Genomic DNA, 20540 nt, shown 5'->3' with positions numbered 1-20540 from the left:
TTTAAACCCTTGTATAAATAACAGTGATAAATATAATGTAAATAATTATTTAGTAGGTAAAATGTTAAAGGATTATTACTAAGAATTAAAAGTTTAGATACAGGATTTACAGTGTGGCTTTACATATCTCTAAAGGAAAATAATTTTAAAATTGTTTACAGTTACTGGGTTATAACAAGCTTGGACATTTTTTAAATTGCATTGGTACATGCTTCCTACACCACATTAGAAATTGATTTGACTTAACTTTGTTGTTTTTTTTTTTAAATTATAAGCTTAAAAAAGGCTGTTGTTAGTTTGCTTGAATTTTGTGTGTGCTAATACAAGTTTTAATTTGTGGCACTTTAGCAGCTTTCACCTAATTATTAATTCATGAGATTTTTCAAAAATTTCCGACAGTCCTTTAATTCATTGATAAACCGTTTTTAATACCCTATCAATGAATTTAAAAGTAATAAAAAGGTACACATATTCTGTTAAAACTAACGACTCTAAATAGAACAACAAAAGTCTACATAGTAATTACTGTGGACATTTTAATTTTACAACAAAATATTACCATTTAATACTTTTATTAACAATGGGGATGTAATTGTAAGATCAAGGAGTAACCTTTCCATTGAGCACACTCAATTAATAATTTTATTCAACCTATAATTTTATCAAAATTCCTTTTTTACAAAAATGCTATTTGTAAAGGCCCATGGTAAATCCCTTCTAATTGAATTAATTCCTCTCATCGGTAGAAAATGTGCTCATTAAAGTTATCATAGTTTAATAAGTACACACAGGAGCACTTGCAAAATAAACCAACAAGAACATAAGCTTATGATTCAGAATTATATGACTACATTTTACAATAAGTAGATGCCTGAAACACTTTAAAAAAGTTACTTTAAAGTAAGCTACTAATAATATTATAGCCCAGCACATTTTATAATTGTAACAAGAATTCTGAGCATGTGTTTACAATTTCAAATGAAATAAAATCAGTTAAGCATGAATATAACAGTATTCAGTGTATAATTATAGCCTATTTGGGAAAAGAGTGCAAGGCCTTGTAGTACAATTTACAAAAATACTTTTTTCATTTGAGGATAAAGTCTAGCTTGAAAGTGAAGTAGGTCTAAAATTGTGCATTAAATCACTGTCAAGTCTCAACAATAAAAAATACAATAACAAAAATTGTTCATCACAGAAAACCAAATTATGCAGTAATTGATAAACTACCTATACTTCTAATGATGAGATAGGAACGCCATTTCTCCTGTAAAACTCCGACTTTACATGCCCTATGCGAACATGCTTTCTGTCTGGTTTATCAACGTGAAGATTCAACTTTTTTCCATAAATCGATGAAGATAATGTTGGGACTTCTTTTTGAATCTCCTGTAATTTAATGGTGAACTACAAATTAGCTAAACAAAACTAAAAACTTAATAAAAGTACACCAAATTTTAATGTGATGGCTAACCCAAAACTACTACTTTGTTTCAGATAACAGACTTGAGTTGTAAAATAATAAATAATTGAATTTTTAAAAATTTCAGTGTAGCCTATTAGAAAAATTTTAATAGGGCAGCTGCTAACTAATGTAAACGATAACCATAATTGAATTAGTTACCTCATCATTTACTCTTAGCCCTCTTGATTTTGTGTGATCTCTGTCATCTCTGTGAAGCTTATTGTTGTATCCATTATCTTTATGAAACAATCTGTCATATCTTGAACCAGGATAATGATCCTAAACAAAATTAGAAAGTAATGTAGTTTGTGTTAAGATAGAAATAATCATTAACCATATCTCTTATCTATATGTATAATGCATTATTTTATTGCACCAAATGATTGCTGGGAATAAGTTGTTGAAAATACATTTGGGAAGGCTTCTTCAAAAATTTTATAAATTATTCCAGAGGGGCTGGTTATTGGCCAATATCTTAGTACCTGGGGTCAGTTTATTGGGTCGGCTGCTCAGGGGGTCTGAGGTGTTTCCCAAAGAGCTCACCGCCACGCCTTACACCAGGCCTGTTGCCAAGGGGTTTTCAACCTCACTATTAGGGAGAGTGATTAAGGTACTCAAAATTTTGATAGAGCATGCCCTGGGGCATCTGGCTATTGAAATTTGAATGGACAGCAACTAAGATCCAGGATATATAGCACATTGTTACATTTAAATAATTCAGTTTAAAAAACCAGTGTTGCTTCTATTACACTAGTTCTTCTTCTTCGTTCTTAATTATTAGTGTTGGAAGGGATTGAGAATTATCTGCCAGCAGGTTTGAACTCTAGACTTTTTTTTTCGAATTTAACAACCATGAGCTTTTTGCCGACTCGACCATGCCTCCATCACAATTAAGGATACGTGTCAACTGGTTATGCGCCATTGAGGCCATTGACTCCGATTTCAGCCTGCTTTTCTTTTTGGATTTGCTTCCATAGCCTTTGTCCAACCAAGAACAAGCTACAAGGCAGCAGTTGTTTGATTTTGGAGTTGTCTCTCCTAGAAGAGTGGCTGTCCCCAGCTAACGAGCCTCATCTGCCCAAGGGTTTGAACTCGAGATTTTTCGGTTTAGCAACCATGAGCTTTACCAACTCGACCACGCTGACCCCTTACACTAGTTCAAAAATACACTATTGGTAATGCTCCAATTAGAAATGAATAATGAGGATAGTGTTAAATTGATGCCATTAATCATAAACAACCCTCTCACATGGTAATTTAATAAAACATTTTAGAAATTCAAAACTTTATCTTCTCTTTGCCTTGTCCATCCAATGAAGCATGTGCCATTTTGCAAAATCCTTACAAGCTTTTCTGTTTTCTATGCTGTTTTTTCCCATTTCTTTCCAACAATACTTCTATCTTTTTCAAGAGTATCTATTTTTTAATCTATATTTAGACATCATGCATCAGAAAGTAAGGCTGCTAACCCGTAGTCTCAAGTTCAAATCAGTAGAATGTCCATGAGTCGACCCAGCTCTGATGGGTACCTAACTCAAATTAGGGAAAGCAAAGACGGCCGGGCATAGTGCTGAACACATGGGAAAAGATGATGAATTAGACATTTGTTAAAGGTCGCAGGTCGTCCATAAATTGTAATTTTGCAATGATGGGGGGGGGGGGGGGGGGGGGGGGGTGACATCACGCTTATATATTTTACAAAAGTAATGTAGTAATATTAATAACTGAAGTTTAATACTTATTTTGAGGTGTTAAGATAACTGTTTTAATAAATTCTAATAGAAATTGATAAAACATAAAACAGCTCAGTCGATATTTTAGGAAAAACAGTTTTTAAAAGAATTGCAATATTGAGGGGAGGGGTTGTAGGCTGAGCTGCGGCGTCATTATAGGGCGAAAGGGGTTCTGGCTTTTGTAATGAGGGGAGTGGGGTAGGTATAAATCTTCAAAAAAGAGTGACGTCTTTTATGGATGATCCTTTAGGTAAGTAATTGAAACATTACAAATTCAATAATAAAAGGGGAGATAACAAGATTAAATACTAGTGATCAGTATCAGCTGGCATTCGATGGTTAAATTTGACATATTTTTTGCCTGAACGTCAGTGGTGTCATCTTTATTTAGACTGAATGACCGAAATGCGGAAAATAAAACAAAATAAACCGGGAGTGATCTCCCTTAAACTTTCTGGAATAATTTTATATAACACTACGGGGGATGGCAACTCAGGATATAGACCAATTTAATCCATTTTTAGTTACTTAAATTTTTAAAATAGAATAGAATCTCATAGAAAAAAGAATTGCACACCAAGTGAACGCCAAACAAAATGTCATTCTCTATAGCCTACTTCGTATACGAGAAAATAAAAAGAGAAAGGACGGCAACTTAATATCTATAACAATTTTACTATCACTTGTAGAGCAACCTTTAAAACAAAATCCACTAAATGAAAAAAAATTTAGTTAAATGTTAGTTATGATGCACTTGTTGCAGAGCTACAAAATTCATGTAGGTCTACATTGCTTACAGTTCTACTTCATTAACTTGGTGAGGGGTGGAAGCAGGCGTTGTAACTGAAATAGCAATGTAAACAGAAAGTGATATTTCAACGCCAAGGGTAGACAAAGGTACAGAATATAGTCCAAGTAAAGACAGAACAGTCAGAAAAAGTTTGCAATTTAATCACCTTCCCCCTCCCCCAGGTTACCCTGAGCTCTTTCCTGACATTTGTATAGTGTTGAATGTGGGTTTCTTATTACCCTAAGAAGCTGGTCACTGACCTTCACTTTTAAAATTTTTATGTTTAACATTTTTTGAAGAATTAATTTTACATTTTCAGAAACACAATCTTGCCCACTGTAAATGTAACAGAATATTAATAATACCTAAATACAAGAAAATCGCCTAACGATTTTGGAGATTTAAAGCTGGAGGATGCACATGATTCAATTGCGTAAACGATTATAGTAACCCTATGTATCCATAGTGTATAACACTCTTTATAACTCACTGCAAAGCCTAGGGTGCACCCCTCCAAAATTGAAAACGATTGGGGTTTTTTTTCTCAATAACTTCCAAAAGTTACTTGGTGATCGGATGAAAGGTTTAGTAATAATCTATATATATTTATATATATATATAGATATATATATATAAATAGATATACATACATATATATATATATATAAATAGATATACATACATACATATATATATATATATATATATATATATATATATATATATATATATATATATATATATATATATATATATATATATATATATATATATATATATATATATATATACATATATATATATATATATTGGGCTTCAACCAAATTTGTAAGTATAAATATAAATGATATCACACTGTAGGGAGAGGGGGGGGGTCTGTATTTTGTGACGGGGAGGGGGATTCAGATGGTGTGATGTCACACTTTTGCATTATAAAATGCAATGTTAGAAAGTGAATTTTAGCAGCTGTCTTGTATTTTATTTTAGAAAATGTTTTACTAAATTGTAACGGAAATTTATTAAAATACTCTATGCTAACAGAGTTCAGACAAGATTTTGGAAATATTTGATGTATTCAGAAAAATTCAACAGCAATTTTGAAGGGGGGGGGGGGGGATTGTCGGCTGAGGTGTGACCTTATTTTATTTAGGGGGGTCCTGGCTTTCTGTGACAATGTGTGATGGAGGGGGAGGGAGGTAAAAATTGTCCAAAAAAGCGTGACCTCTTACAGCTTACACCAGTAATACATACAAATGCTTTACTTTTTATAATCACAACTTTAATAACACTGCAGAAAAAAAAATATATTGAAACTCTCCACAGAATTTAATGTTAGGCCTACTGACTGAGGCCTACACACTACTTCACAAAGTTATATTTTACTTGGTTTAAAATAAAAATCCTGATCCAACGAACTGCAAATGCACTAGATATATAATAGATCTATTAAATTTTGAGTAATTAGTAATGTAGTTAAAAGTGACATGAAAACATATGTCATTTTGAGCAGGGCTTTTATAGTTTAAAGACTAGAGTAGATCTAGAAGGTTTTTTTACTATTAGGCATTTTAAAAATAATTTATGAAGGCCATTAATTACGATAAACTATAATTAATAGGGTTAAACTCCATTTTAGGGTATTTTATTCCCCAATTCACATTCACCTCCAGTTGAGCATATTTTATTTTAAACACAACCAAAACACACAAAAACATTAGTATAACACTAGGCCACCTTCTTTATGAATTTTTGTTTTAGTTTATTAAAAATTTACTTTTGTCAAAACTTGAGAATATCAAATTTGAAATATTAAATGTGCACTATTAGGATCTTGATTTAGGTTGTTTTTTTACTCTTGAAAATATTTTTGTGTCAGTTAAGATTTTCATGGCAAGGGGTAAAGTACAAAACTCAAAATTGCAAGGAGGTTTATTAAGTTTGTATTGTTATAAGTGTCTCGCACACATGATACTATAAACTTGTAATGAACTCACAATGACCCCAAAACTGACACCACCACCAATTCATATAGCAGTTGTCCAAGCTATGACATTCAGTGTGAACTCACATGGACCCTTAACCATGGAGGGATTTTTCTCCTGCTGATACGAAAACGTGAGCTGGCGATCACTTACCCACTACACTGAATCTGTTATGCTTATTTATAACATTTTTTACCTGTTCTAATTAAAACACACATTCATTAAACAATAAGTAGATCTAGATCTAATCCTAGTGCTTTCTTAATGTTTTTGAATTGTGTGTGTTTCTGTTGTGTTTATATTAATTTATATTATAAAATATGCTCAAAAGGAGGTGAATATGAAGCTGTAAATAAAATATGCTAAAAAGGAGTTTTACTATTAATATATTATTAAATAATAGTTAGGCTACAACTTACTTAAATTTATTAACGACACTATGTACTATAACTAGATGCATGGATATATTAATATATACTAAATATTTTTGTACTATTGTATAAATATTTTTATTTTTAAATGTCTCCGAAACTAACCTTTCCAGTTGAATTAAAGTAATTTCTTTCCCTTGGGATATTCATATGATTTGCTGGAATATGGGAAAATGCAGACAGTTCACACGGCCTTCCATTTAAGAAGAATACATCGGTATTAGTCACAACAGTAAGTCCTGTCGGTGTGTCCTCCATCTTGACGCTTATGGTTGCTATACTCTCAATAGTACCTGTTGCTATGTTAATATTTTTAAAATGCTTCTTATTTTTTAATAATATAATTTTATTGTTTACAAGCCTTTATATTTCTTACAAAATATGTTTAGTAAAACTAAAAATTAGTTAGGTTTTCTTAAATTTCTTATAAAATCTCATGACTGAAAATTCAAAATGGCAGCCTTCATGTCTGTAATTTGGAGATAGAACTTAGATGAGTAAATTGAGAAACGTTGAATAAACTTGTTATAATTTCTGGTCATAATAGATCTAGGTATACTTTTCTGTAAGTTTTTTCAAAGTATTTTTGGAATATATTTACTAGTGCTTCATTCAACTTCATTAAGCTTACTTATAGAATATAGACTATAGACATTTGAAGCTAGACTACTTTTCTACGATGCTTCATTTTTACTAAAATTAAAATTTACTTAAATTTTCATTTCATTTACAAACATTCATTTACATTCATGACAATCATTGACAATCAATGGTGCTGCTGCAGTGTGAGTGTGATGACTGTGACTTGTGTTATACTAATAGTAATTAACAATGATACTGTGACTTGTACTAGATTAGAGAGTTTAGAGAACATGCAAGATTATTAATTATTAATATAAGAAATGTTATTGGAGTGTCAGCAACTGAGCTTGAAATAATGTTTTGTATCTAGAATCTATATAGACTATATAATTCTCTTCAAGGAGACCATAGAAAACACCACGCAGCTTAGCCACCACCCTCATCCACACCTGTCAGGTGAGCTGTGGTTCACCCCGATCGTTTACAATCGTAGAGCTGGGTTAGTGATGGCTATTAGGGGCAGATAATTTAGTATTAAATGATTTGAAACGAAGGGGAGGTAAAAATTTCCGATTGATCTTTCTTTGTCTGTAAACGGCTGCTTTCACTGGGCGGGAGGGGGTAGTGTTGAATTCACAAATTATGAATTGCTGATAAGCAGAAAATAAAACAACTAGATGGCGGCGTATACTATGTCACGGGTCAGCTCGTAATCTATACTAATAGTTTTGCTGTCTGTGTATCTATCTGTGTATGTATCTGACAAGAACGCTATAGAGAAAACACAAGCAAAGTAAAAACATGCATAGTAAAACGGAAACGAAATATGACGTCATATTGAGCATATAGTAGAAAAGAGTCGAAAGTCGTGAGTGCACAAAATAATATGACGTCATTGATTGTCGAGAAAACATTGAATTAAAAAGCCAATTTTGTCTAATCTAAGTGGTTTTCGTGAAGAGTTTCTTTCATACAGTTCTTCGGGTAGGGGCGAAGCCCCACCCTTGAGAAAGAATGTCTAAGCCCCCCCCCCCCCCCCCCCCCCAAACTCAAAAGAAATGTCGTCATCGATACTCTATAATAAAATTACCGCCTAATTAATGTGTCTATGCTAAAAAAGTGGTTTGCGTGCAGAGTTTCTTTCATGCAATTTTTCGGGTGGGGCGTGTAGAGTTTATTTCATGCAATTTTTCGAGTTGTGGCTAAGCGCAACACCAGTGTTTCTTTCAGACTTTTTCCTCTCCTGAGTGAGGAACTTTGAAATTTTCTTATCTAAAAAGTGTTTTGCATGCAGTTTCTTTCATGCAGCTCTTCCAGGCTCTACCTTTAGTTTGTATGATCAACAAATGCGACCAGTGTTTCTTTCAGACATTTTCCTCCCCGGAGAGGAGTGGGGGGATACTTGGAATTTTCGGGGGCGGGGTTTAATTTTCTGGGAGGGGCAGACACTGGAAAATGTATTTAATTATATTTCTTTGAATGGGAAGGTAGATGTGGTTATGGCTGTGGCTATATTTAGTATAAATGCGCGATAACTACGTGTATATCAAGTGTAATCCGATTAAAATGCCGATTCTGGATAAAACTCTGTTTTCAATGTCATTTTTCGTTTCCGGTTAAATTGAATTAAGGTGGTGATTTTGGTTTTAGTTTAGAGGAAATAGACAGCACTATCAACCTAGCATCCATTGTATCCTTCCTCAATGGGCCATTTTTCTCTTATATTATGATAACACAGGGTCTAACTCTGACCCATAAAAAAAGTATAGAAGTAGTCTAAGACATTATTCATTATTATTGATTATATTATCATTATAATAATAATTGCCCAACTGCCATTACCCTCTACCCCCAACTTGCTGTAGAATTTTATTTCCAAATTAATAAAGTCAAACAAATATTACACAAAGAAAGAAATATACGTTAAAAATTAAAAAACGCCATTTACTACTTGAGTGGAGATGAATGTTTAGCTGCAATGCTTTTTATTTGTTAAGTCATAGTGGCTTAGCACATGTACTGCTTAGTTGCTTGTTTATAATTATATCCTTCAGGAACAGCTTGTATATTTGAATAAAACAATATTTTTCAGCTTGCCCGATTTCTTTGAAAATGTGCATAGGCCAAGCTCATTAAAAATATCGAGATTGAGTTATAACTATACTGAGACCCTATTTTTAAGAATAGCAGTATACAGATTTTAGAGTAGGGAACACTTTTTAAACCTAAAAATGATCACTTGTTATCTGCCTGTTTTTATAGTAGTACAAGTGTGATCCCTTAATGTAAAAATGTAAAGCCTTTCATTAGACATTAAAAGTTTTCATGAAAACATATTTAGGATTTAATTAAAGAAATAATAAGTAATTATTTTTAAAATATGTTGTTTTTTTTTCTTTAGTAGAGAAGTTATAAATTTTGAAAGTATCTGCTCAAAAACTCAGATCAGTATATTTGAGTTACATTTTTCAACTGAAAATTGTGAACATGTAGAATTTTTTCGCTCAGGCAGCGAAAACAAAAACTTTATCCAGAACACTAAAAGGGGCTTAGTTTTGTAACCTGTGACTCAGAAGATATACCCATAACATGTTTAGTATATATTTAAGTAGTTCTAGTATAGTATATATGTCGTAATTGTAAACGCTGTACTCTGTAATACTAGCAAAAAAAACAATAACAAAATAGCAAACCCACAAGAAAAAAATCAAATAAAAAGAAAGGAATAATTTTAATACAGGTTACGGGAACGTGTGACTATTACTATAGACCAAACTTAATGCCAGGTCTGAATAGCAGTCAGGGTTATGGTTATAAGGACCCTGGTCCTAATAACGGCCGGGCCTATTAAAATCCGGGTCCGAATAGCCACTTCGTAAGTAGCATCTACTAAGCTAGAGGCTAGATTTCACTAGATCTCTAGTCTAAAGTACTTAAATAAACTTTACTATAGTCGCCTAGCTAGAGTCTAGTAGTCATGTCTATTCACTAATCTAGAATTAGTGAATGGGCGACCAAAGTGACCAGAATCCTATAATTATTTTTGACATGGATGAAAATCTTTTTATTTTAGATTTTGCAATCGAAGCAACCGTTAAAAGAAACTTTGTAAAAAAACTTAAACCTGAAAATAAATTCGGAAATTTAATATTTTTAGAATGAATGTTCTAAAAGTTGTAAATCAAGAGAACTTGAAAAATGTTTTTGAGTAAAGGCTATGTGTCTATTTATTTTCTAAGTCTAAGTTATAACCTTAAGTTTCACTTTTGTAAGACAAACATTGATTGGCTCTACAGGAACTCCGTAATCAATATTCTGAAAACCCCACTTGATAAAAAAAACCAGGATCCAGACAAAAGGCTGACATGGACCAATTCCAAAGGTCGACAGGAAATAAGGCCAACATCTAAAAGTCTGACAAGACAAAAGACGAACAGGAAATTAGGCAAACTGGACATAAGGCCGACAAGTTTCATAAAACAACAAACTCCGATGTTGGCGTTGGCTCCATGCCCAAAAGACGAGGTCTCCTCTTTGTCTGTTTTTTGTCAGGGCAAATCCATCAAAATGCAAATGTTTCCCCTTCTGTTATTTAATAATTTTGCTTTCCTTTGTATCTGAAATACTTAAATATATACTACTGTTTAATATTCCCACAAATATTCTTAGTTACATTCAGTAGGCTTAAAATACAATACTCAATGTATCTAATTATCTGCCTTTTGACTGCCTGCCTTTTTACTTTCCCGTATATGAAGTATAGAGAAAGTATTGTAATCGTGCAAAAAAAAAGAGATTTTTGCAAATCTTGACGTTTTACACCTCCCTGAGTCGGATAAACATAGTTTTGCAATCTTGTCAGTGTGTGTGTGTGTCTGTAAACATGATAACTTGAGTAGCGTAATAGCTAGGTTGATAAAATTTCATATATAAGTATTATATCAAATTTTTAGTTCTGTATAAACTTTTGAGCAATTTCTGATAACCAGAAGTGGAACTTTTTCTACTTTCAAATTTTTCAAAAGCCTATAATTTGAGTACTATTTCTATCAAATTTTGAGTAATTTCCATTGACCGGAAGTAGTAATTTACGCTATTTCCGATTTCTCAAAAAACGCATGTGAATTTACAAAGTACTAATAATATTCTGCACTTTTATACACAGTTTGCTTGGCCACAATTCTTATTTCTACTAGATTCTATTCTAAAAGTTTAAGTAATTAAAAATCATGTCTATATACCAAGTTGTCATCCCACGTAGTGTTATAATAGAATATTTGAGAAGTTTTGGGGAGATCTCTCCCGGTTTATTTCCTACATCAAAAGACCTCACAGTAATATAAAATTTGCTGGTACAAAATTTATATAAGATTGATTTTTTTTAAAAACCACATGACCTAGTTTAGTTTTAACTAATGCTTTTACACTTTGATTTGTTTCCTGTCTGTTTCTGAAGCATTATGCCGTATTTTCTTGCTTGTGAAATCTTTTTCATGAGTTTTTGCCAATAATTAGGAGAGCCAGTATGTTAAAGACAGAATGAAAATGGATCAATGTTATATCAAACATCCATTTATACCAAAAATTTAGACTGACTCAGCTACCATTCATTCTTAAGGTTTGGTATGAGTGCAGCCCTTCTAATATGCTTGTCAATTTCAGCTCTCTCTTGATTTGTTCAAGACTATGCCAAAAAGTTATTGAAACCATCTTACCCTCTTAAAGTTCTTAACATTAGCAGGCTTTAAAGCAAGAGACCAATCAAGATTTTCTGTATTATCCTACAAGATGTGCTTAGTTATTGTTATCTTTAACCATTTAGTTATAATAATTTCTTTTTTTATTTTAGGGAAAGAATGAAGCAGCATGAATTCGGCACCTAGTTTATGAAGCTTGGCAAATAATCTTTAAAGATTTTACTTTTCACAAAAGCAATACATTGGTGACCAAGCATCATTTCAGCAGTGCCTACCATTGGTATTAACCAATAGTATGGGGGCTTGTGTATGCAAAGACAAGAATCAAGATCCTCCAATTACACAAGCAGAAGAAAGTGACAGCAGTTCTCATGTCAGTACCTCGCGGCAGAGGGACCAAAACCATCATAGTTCAGTTAATACAAATTTTGAACAGACAGATCGGCGGCATCGGCACCATCACCGATCTCATAACAACCAAGTTAGTTGCTTTTCTTATTTAGTTTTATATCCGAAATATAATATGAATCTTTTGAATATTTAATATACTATAATACTAGTCAGAAATTTGAAAGTAAAACCACCTTTTCTTTTTGATCAGGTAGGCATAACTATAATTAAAAACTGTAAATGCATGGAGATTATAAATTGTGTTTTAAAATTCTGTTAATATCTTTCTTTTACAGAGACAACACCATGGGTCAAATAGAAGAAGTAGGGATGCAGAAAAAGAAGATGTAGATCGTTTGGTGCTTGAAACTTTGTCAGTTATTCGCACTCTAGTAGACAAGTATGTTACATCTGTTGTTTGCTTTTCCTATTAAAAGCTAAATCTTCACCAGAACAACTGAATTAATCTCCAACTATTCATGTACATTTACTTATAGATTATACTAAATAAATGCTAATAGCCTTAACTATATATTTTTTTTTGCTGTTTTAATTCTTCATTTTATTTATTTTAATTTTTCATTATGCTGCACTTGGCATTTGGATAAGTGCCTGTCATTTCAAATATCTTGTCCCCAGTGCACAAGAACCACCACTAGCTATGCTGATACTCCACAAAATAGCTGACTGTGATCAAGGCTGGTTAAATGTAGTCAAGTCTCTGATACGTGTCATACCAATGGAAGATCCGCTAGGACCTGCAGTTATAGCTCTTCTACTTGACGAATGTCCTTTGCCAACTAAAGTAATGATTTTTAGATACTATTAGCTTTTTAATACAAATTTAAAAATGTTTTTATCTCCTTCCGACACGACCTCAGGATTTTCATCCAAAAAATTATCACTTATATGGAAATGATGTAGCAGGTGTCCTGACGTTTTATACTAAATTTCATCTCCATCTGTCAAGTATTATGCAAATTATGACATGTGTACAAAAGTGTATGTGTCACAATAGAGTAAAATGTCAGTAATCACTATTTATGACATGCAATTCTGGAATGATATTTACTAATTACTAGAATTAGGCTCTTTATTTGAAGAATGAACAAGTTATAAGCAACCTAAAAAATAATTAAATAGTTTTAAATTTTCAAATATTTCTATCAAATTTAGGTCAACAGTATTGTTAACTCCGATTTAAAATTTGAAAATGTAAAGCAATTTTAAAAATGAAACGTAGAAAATACGTGCCTGAATACAGTGAATGCAAAACAATATCAAAATTAATGATTTTATTTACATTTTTTTGTTGTCAAAACTAATGTGCACAAAGATGACCACCGTTTGGGAAGGGGATATAAACAGCTGTATTTGTAGTTTTATATTTTTTGCTATTACATATCATTTTTGTTCACATACAAATGAGGTAAAGTTTAATAATTTAAATTTGTGTAGGTTGTAGAACTATGGGGTGTGCGCTGTAGCCTTGAAGGGGTGGGTTGGCAAGTGATGGCAGTTGTTTCGGAGGTTGGGATAGGGTTTATGCTGGGTGTATTTTGTTGTGTACTTTTTTATTTTTTATATGTACAACATGGATTGCCTAGTATAAATTAAAATTCTTGTACAATGTGTCGTCATACTAGCCTATGGGACAGTTGCTATTTATTTTTACTATGTTTTAGAGGCTGTGATTTTGTGATACTAGCTATAATCTTGTCAGTTAAAAATTACTAGTTATTTCTATGGTATCTATTTAAAATTGAGTATGTTCACATAAGTTTAGTTACCCTAACAGCTTGAGGATCTAAGAGTTTGCTTAAATTTATTTTAGTTTACTAAAATATCATAGCATTTTGCTTTGTCTTGTTGTTTATAGTGTGAGGCTTGTCATTATTCTTCTACCTATGCCAATGTAGCCATTATACACCTTTAATTGAACAAAATCTTTACTTATGCTTCTCCACAGGATGCTCTTCTGGAACTTAAAGCTCATCTGAATCTTGCAGAGATGGAATATGCTCAAACCTACAGCAAACCTTGTCAGAAGCGCAATATTTGTGTTCTATTAGGTTGTCTGGCTGAAAAATTAGCAGGTAACTAAATATTGATATCTTTTACTTCATTCAATATATTTACAATTTTTGAGAAATATTTATCTATGTTGTAATTTGTTACATTGGTGTAACATTATATTTAACAGCTGTAATCAATTTTTCAAATTCCAGGCCCTCACAGTATATCATTATTAACAACAGACATATTGACGTTCTTAATAGAGCATTTGGTGAGTGTTTGTTCATACATGCATGACAGTACAACTCAAGATAAATTTTTTTAAATCTTTTTCACCCTAAGCTTGCTAAAATAATTTTTTTAATAGCACTTTTAAAAAATATTAACACTGACCGTACATTTTTAAAAATCAATTTACTTATCAAAAATTAATCTTGTATTTATCATCATTGATTGTCATTACAAACCTTTCAGAAACCTGAGTATCATCCAGTTGTTATTCTTCATTCTATGGTTGCTTTAGAAAAGTTTGCTCAAACCAGTATGTTGTTTGTTTGCTTTTTAAAAATCTGTTATCTAATACACAAACTTTGCCTTACTTCTAGTACCATAGTAAGTTTAACATTTTTATCGCTAACATTGCTATCACTATCTGTTAGCAATGGTTTCTACAATTCTTATTAATGTCTAAGAGAAAAAGAAATATATTTTGATTGTTTATCATTGTCTGGGCTAGAAATACTAGTACAAAAATTGAATACTTTTTTTACATTAAATTCCACTTCATGATATATCTAATCATTTCAGGTGAAAATAAGCTTAGGATTACCCAGGCTTTGCAGCAGTGTGATGTGCATCCAATGACAGTTTTAGAGGGGTGGTATACTCGTGACAGTGACAACAGACCCCTGAGCTACAGTAGAAGGGAAGTGGGCTTCTGTGCTGGTTGGTGCCTTGATAATTTGTGTAAGTTGTTCTTGCTTTCCTTACATCGGGGACAGTAAAAATTGTATGTAATTACATAATAGACATGTAATGTCTTGTATAAGAAATAGCACTATTGCTCATAAAATGTTTGTCAAATCTCTTGGACTTATTACAATGTGGTATAGTTTAACATTTAAAACTTACATATGACAAATTTAAAATTTTAATTGTGGAACTCATCTGCCTCAAAATGTGTTGTTTACAACTTATTTCCCTTTATTTGCTCCTGAAAAAATTGTTTTATAAAAGTGTAGATCTAAATTCAGAAACATTAAAACATTAGATTTAACATTATACAATAAACTTAATTGAGGTATTAATTTTTAACTTTTTTTTTTCCACATATCACAGTTATTAAAGAGGTAAGGGGTTTAAAATAATTTTTCAAAATGTTATATGATATAATCATACTACTTTTTTCATAAGTTTAATTAGATTTTTAAAAATTATTCAACACTGAATAAAACATAATCTGTTTAAAATTCAATATAGATTTGCATTCCTATTGAAAATGAATACCATGTTGTTTATTTCAATCTTATGTTTTTATATATACAGTGCATTACAGCTAATTTTTACTTCTCATTAGGGTCGGCCCTTTTCTTATGAGCAGCTAGATCGGTCTCATCTTAATGTCATGCTAAACAGTAATGATGTCAGTGAATATTTGAAGATTTCTGCTGATGGATTGGAGGTGAGTACTTAATTCTTAATTGACTAATCCTGCTGAGCTTGTGGATATATTAATAATTAAAGTGAACTTTGTGGTGAGTAGAAAAAATCATGGAAGAAAAGTTGCAGGCTTGGGAAAAATTTATAGAAAATAAATCACCAAAAAAGGGGCTAGGAAATTCACAAGTGTAACTCATGTATAAAAATGGTGTTATAATTAGTTGTAAACCAATACATAAAAAAGGTAATTTAACTAACAATGTAAGATTATTTTTTTTAATTTATTTAATGAACAAAGTAATAGAAATTAACATAAAAAAATTGTGTGACTTTTTCTGGGAGTTTTCTGCATTCAATTTAGTGTTTTGTTTCAAATAATAACATGATCTTGTTCAAGTAGAGCCCCTAGTTCAACCCAAAGCCCATTTATTCAATTACTGTCTTTTTTCACAGTCCATTTTTATTTATTTTGCTTCATATTGTACTTTGTTTTGTATTTGACTGATCATTATTGAAATATCCTTGATTTGTTTGGTTATTTCTAGTGTGGGGTTACTTCCAGTGTATTGTTTTAGTATTGGTCACAAAAAACTACAGATATTTTGGTATTTACATTCTACTGCTTATAAAATCAAAATAGTAATAAAAGATAATGTTCCTTTAATCTTATAACTTACTAAAATGTGAACTGTATCATATATTTCACAATACTCAATACACTGTCACCTAGTGTAGTGCTTAGTTCAGTGTTGAGTTTTTATGTCATTTTTTAGGCTCGGTGTGATGCATCTTCCTTTGAAAGTGTGAGGTGCACATTCCAAGTGGACTCTGGTGTTTGGTATTATGAAGTGACCATTGTGACTGATGGAGTAATGCAAATAGGATGGGCAACTAAGGACAGTAAATTTCTAAATCATGTGAGTCTAAAGCAGTTATAAATTTGTTGATTGCTAAAGTTAATGAAAAATGATTTTTTTTCGTTAAAAGTTTTTTCATTAATTTTTAAAACTTAAATTTTTAAATGAAAAGTTTATTTCAATCTCTCCCATGCAATTCACTTAACTATACATTGCAAATTTATTATATTTGGATACATTAATAAACTTAAGATGTGAATTTGCTTTTGTAAAATAATTATCATTCTAAAATAGATTCTAAATTTTCTGCAACGGTTGTCTCTCTTTATTAATCTGATATTATTAATAATGAAATAACTGTGAAAACATCTTGTCCTCTCTTTGCATAACTTGTACAAGTTATTTAAATGTTTTTGTGTCTGCACAAGTGTGCCAAACTAATATTTTTGCTATTTAAAAGAAATATATAGTACAACAGTAGGGGAAATGGTTTTCAATAAATTGTAATAAACTTTGCAACGTAGGATGGCTGCGGTATTGGGGATGATGAATTTTCTATGGCTTATGATGGCTGCAGGCAACTTATCTGGTACCATGCACAGAGTGAGCTGCACACACACCCCTGTTGGAAGCCTGGTAGGTGGACACATTTCATTGTGGTCGTCTTGGGTGGACACATCTCATTGTAGTCTTTGTGGGTGGACACAATTCATTTCATTGTAGTCTTTGTGGGTGGACACAATTCATTTCATTATAGTCTTTGTGGGTGGACACAACTCATTTCATTTTAGTCTTTGTGGGTGGACACAACTCATTTCATTGTAGTCTTTGTGGGTGGACACAATTCATTTCATTATAGTCTTTGTGGGTGGACACAACTCATTTGATTTTAGTCTTTGTGGGTGGACACAATTCATTTCATTGTAGTCTTTGTGGGTGGACACATCTCATTGTAGTCTCTGTGGGTGGACACAACTCATTTCATTGTAGTCTTTGTGGGTGGACACAACTCATTTCATTGTAGTCTTTGTGGGTGGACACATCTCATTGTAGTCTTTGTGGGTGGACACAACTCATTTCATTGTAGTCTTTGTGGTTGGACACAACTTATTTCATTGTAACTTTTGTGAGGGGGTGGAAGGCACACAAATTATTTCATTGTTGTCTGTGGTGAGTAGTCTTTGTTGGTGGCACACAACTCAAGAGTTGTAAGTTACATTGAAGAGTTGTGTCTAATGGGTAGATTAGGTTTGATGGAATAATAGAATTACCTCATAATTTTTTACTCTGTTGGATTCAAAATAGAGTTTTGGGTTATTTCATGAATATATTTGAAGGTTTTTAAAAATAAGCTTAAATAGTTGTTCTTAGTGTTTCTTCCAGGCATCTCTTTGGGGAGAAAAAAGTCAGGAAGAAACACTGGTTGTTCTTACATTCAGATTTTTCTATTAAGTAGGTCTACAAGACATACCTTAGAGAGTTGTGTAAAAATGTATTCATAATCATAAGTCATCAGTGTATTTGTCGTAATGGATATTTTTAAAGTAATCCAAATATAAGATACAGTAATCATCAATTTTACACATAACATATGATGGGGAGTGTAGTTATATTTTGTTCAATATGATTTACATAGGTGCTCCTAGAATTTTTTATATAATTTAACTGGCAGTGATGCATGCTGTGGTATATCCATGCTGTTTTTCACAATGGGCCCCCCCCCCCCCCTCCCACTCACCCACCCAAAAAATGCATGATTTTCATTTCTATAATTGTAATAAAAGTAAATCTAATTAAATACTTAACACCACTGAGTCAGTGAATATGTTATAGATCTAGGTCTATAACTTAAAATGCTATTAGGATGGCGAAAAATAAAAAACAACAGTTGTGATATTTCATACGTGGACAATTGCTTTAAAGTATAAACATTGTTGATGAAGTGCATGTTTGAGATAGCCGAACTTTTAACGCTTATTTTGCCCTCCGTCAACGATTTGTTTTCTCCAGAAGTTTAAAACTAGGGGCAAATGTTTTCCCCCTATTGTAACTCGTATGTCTTGATTCTCTCCCTTGCTCTGTTGGAGGCTAGGCTACCGTCAGCGATAGTCGCTTGTTAGTCTCTGCCACAGCACATTAGGCTGCTGGCTAAAAATAACTTGGGTGTAAACGTTTTATTTTTATAATTCATATTTGACCTTTGAACTTCTGGCGACACTAACACTCCCACGTCAACTTCCTAAACCTACATTGCGTTGTTTAAATAGAGAATTTTTTTATGCGAAAAAAGTCGGTCATGTTTATGTAATACTTTTTTTTTAATTGTGTGGCTAATGGAATGTGTTTTGTATTCATTTTTTTGCAGGTCTATTATATTATCAGTGGTATGGCCGACTTCGCTTCCGTAGCGTAGACTTTTCGCTTTCTCCGACCTTTTTAGCCCGTGTAAAATTCTTCGCTGATCACGCCAGCACCCCACCCCTCGCGTCCCTTCACAAGTCTCAAGGTTTTCCCCCCTATTCGCGGCCAGCCTAACAATTTTAGCGCCACAGGAAGTTGGTGTGGGTATTATTTTTTTTTTAACTTTCGCGGGCTACATTCTTGAGTGTTGAATTGTAGCCCAATTTTTTAAATGTGTGTTTGTAGGTCATCAGATTGATGTAGTCTTAGTTTTTTTAGCCCCCTCCCCCTATCCATTGAATTTTTTTTTTACTAGTTAACTCCCCTCATCTTTTAACCATTTCCTTTCTAGTTTAGAAAATATTAAGTTAATATCTAGATAGTAAAATGGTTACAAAGTTACACTTGATCCAATACTATCCTCTCTCTCTCTCTCTCTCAGTAGTTAACTTTAACTAGAAGGACAATGCACTTTTCAACTTGTAAAACACCTATGTAGGCAGGGGGTTTGACCTCCCCCCACACCCCCCTCAGTCAATGTTGAGACCAACTTTCCCGCCTTCGCGAAAAAAAAAAACTGCTGTATCAGCGATTGTCTCGCACACCTCTCTGCCCCGTGTGATCCGCACATACCAGTCTGTTTATTGACCTTGTGGCCAGACCACTTTTCATTCATAATTCCCCCACGTGGATTGTGCCCAGCATCCGTTTAAAATTTATTCTTTATCAGTTCAACACGGGTGACGCGATTGACTTCCCCTTTCCCGCCATAGCAGTGTGCCAGTACCGGTCGTTCCTCCCTCTCTCACCACCCCCCCCCCCCCTCCAATTGACGCACACGGCTAACACTCCCCTACACACCTAAGTCGTCTGACAAGGGGGGGGGGGGGGGAGGGACGGTAGGGTCAGGAAAAGTTCACCACAACCGGTTTTTCTAAATAACCTCTGGTAGTAAAGGACCATGACCTTTCAACTGGTCAGCGTTTGGTCGCTTTCCTGACCTATCTATTTCGCCCTGACTCAGCCAACCACCGTGTAGCCTACATCGGAGATTTGAATTTTTTAAAACCAGGGCAAATCTCCCCCCTTTCTCCCCCCCCCCCCCCCCCCCCACCTCATTAGAAGTGAATTTTACCATGTAGGCTTAGTCTCCATGTGACAACTACACAACTTGAGATGGGACGGTGTGATAACTAAACTAGAAATAAAACACTCTATGGGTTTATGATTTTAATCTCGTAAAATTTTAGTTTCATAACACTGGTTGAATGACTAAGCTGTTAATATGCGAGGGGTGTTACTGCACTACAGAACACCGCTGTACTCTGTTAAATATCAGTACCCATTCATTTCCCCCCTATGACGTACGTTTAGGTGTGTCGAACTTTCCCGTCCATCTCATTCATGTTAGTTTTATCACACCAATCCTGTATTTTTTTTTATATGCGGCATATAGATGTAGACATATAACTGATGAACGGTCCACTAGATATAGGAGAGACGCTCGTTATTGTTTCAACTAGGGCTGGCTGAATCAA

General features: G+C 33.1%; 2 protein-coding genes across 2 annotated transcripts in view; one reads left to right on the top strand and one right to left on the bottom strand.

Moving 5' to 3' along the window:
* Positions 1-517: 517 nt before the first annotated feature.
* LOC131951369 (cilia- and flagella-associated protein 90) lies at positions 518-6688 on the bottom strand. The gene is made up of 3 exons (XM_059313757.1): positions 6507-6688; positions 1625-1744; positions 518-1389 (listed from the first exon to the last, which is right to left on the bottom strand). The coding sequence occupies exons 1-3, from the start codon at positions 6657-6659 to the stop codon at positions 1231-1233; spliced, it is 432 nt and encodes a 143-aa protein (XP_059169740.1). The 5' UTR covers positions 6660-6688; the 3' UTR covers positions 518-1230.
* A 153-nt stretch (positions 6689-6841) lies between these two features.
* The window catches only part of LOC131951371 (RING finger and SPRY domain-containing protein 1), a 34138-nt gene continuing 20439 nt past the window's right edge, over positions 6842-20540 (top strand). Inside the window, exons 1-12 of the mRNA XM_059313760.1 lie at positions 6842-6966; positions 11833-12161; positions 12367-12470; positions 12710-12875; positions 14040-14166; positions 14299-14357; positions 14561-14627; positions 14894-15052; positions 15425-15435; positions 15663-15767; positions 16519-16662; positions 17127-17238. Of these exons, the coding sequence (XP_059169743.1) occupies positions 11976-12161; positions 12367-12470; positions 12710-12875; positions 14040-14166; positions 14299-14357; positions 14561-14627; positions 14894-15052; positions 15425-15435; positions 15663-15767; positions 16519-16662; positions 17127-17238 (1240 nt within the window). The 5' untranslated portion in view covers positions 6842-6966; positions 11833-11975. The remainder of the gene's footprint in view (positions 6967-11832; positions 12162-12366; positions 12471-12709; positions 12876-14039; positions 14167-14298; positions 14358-14560; positions 14628-14893; positions 15053-15424; positions 15436-15662; positions 15768-16518; positions 16663-17126; positions 17239-20540) is intronic.

The sequence above is a fragment of the Physella acuta genome, unplaced genomic scaffold (assembly GCF_028476545.2).
Source record: "Physella acuta isolate Inbredline_101_S28 unplaced genomic scaffold, ASM2847654v3 ptg000809l, whole genome shotgun sequence".
In the NCBI taxonomy this organism is placed as follows: Eukaryota; Metazoa; Mollusca; class Gastropoda; family Physidae; genus Physella; species Physella acuta.
Note: the sequence above shows the minus strand (reverse complement) of the source record. Positions and strands in the feature narration are given on the sequence as shown.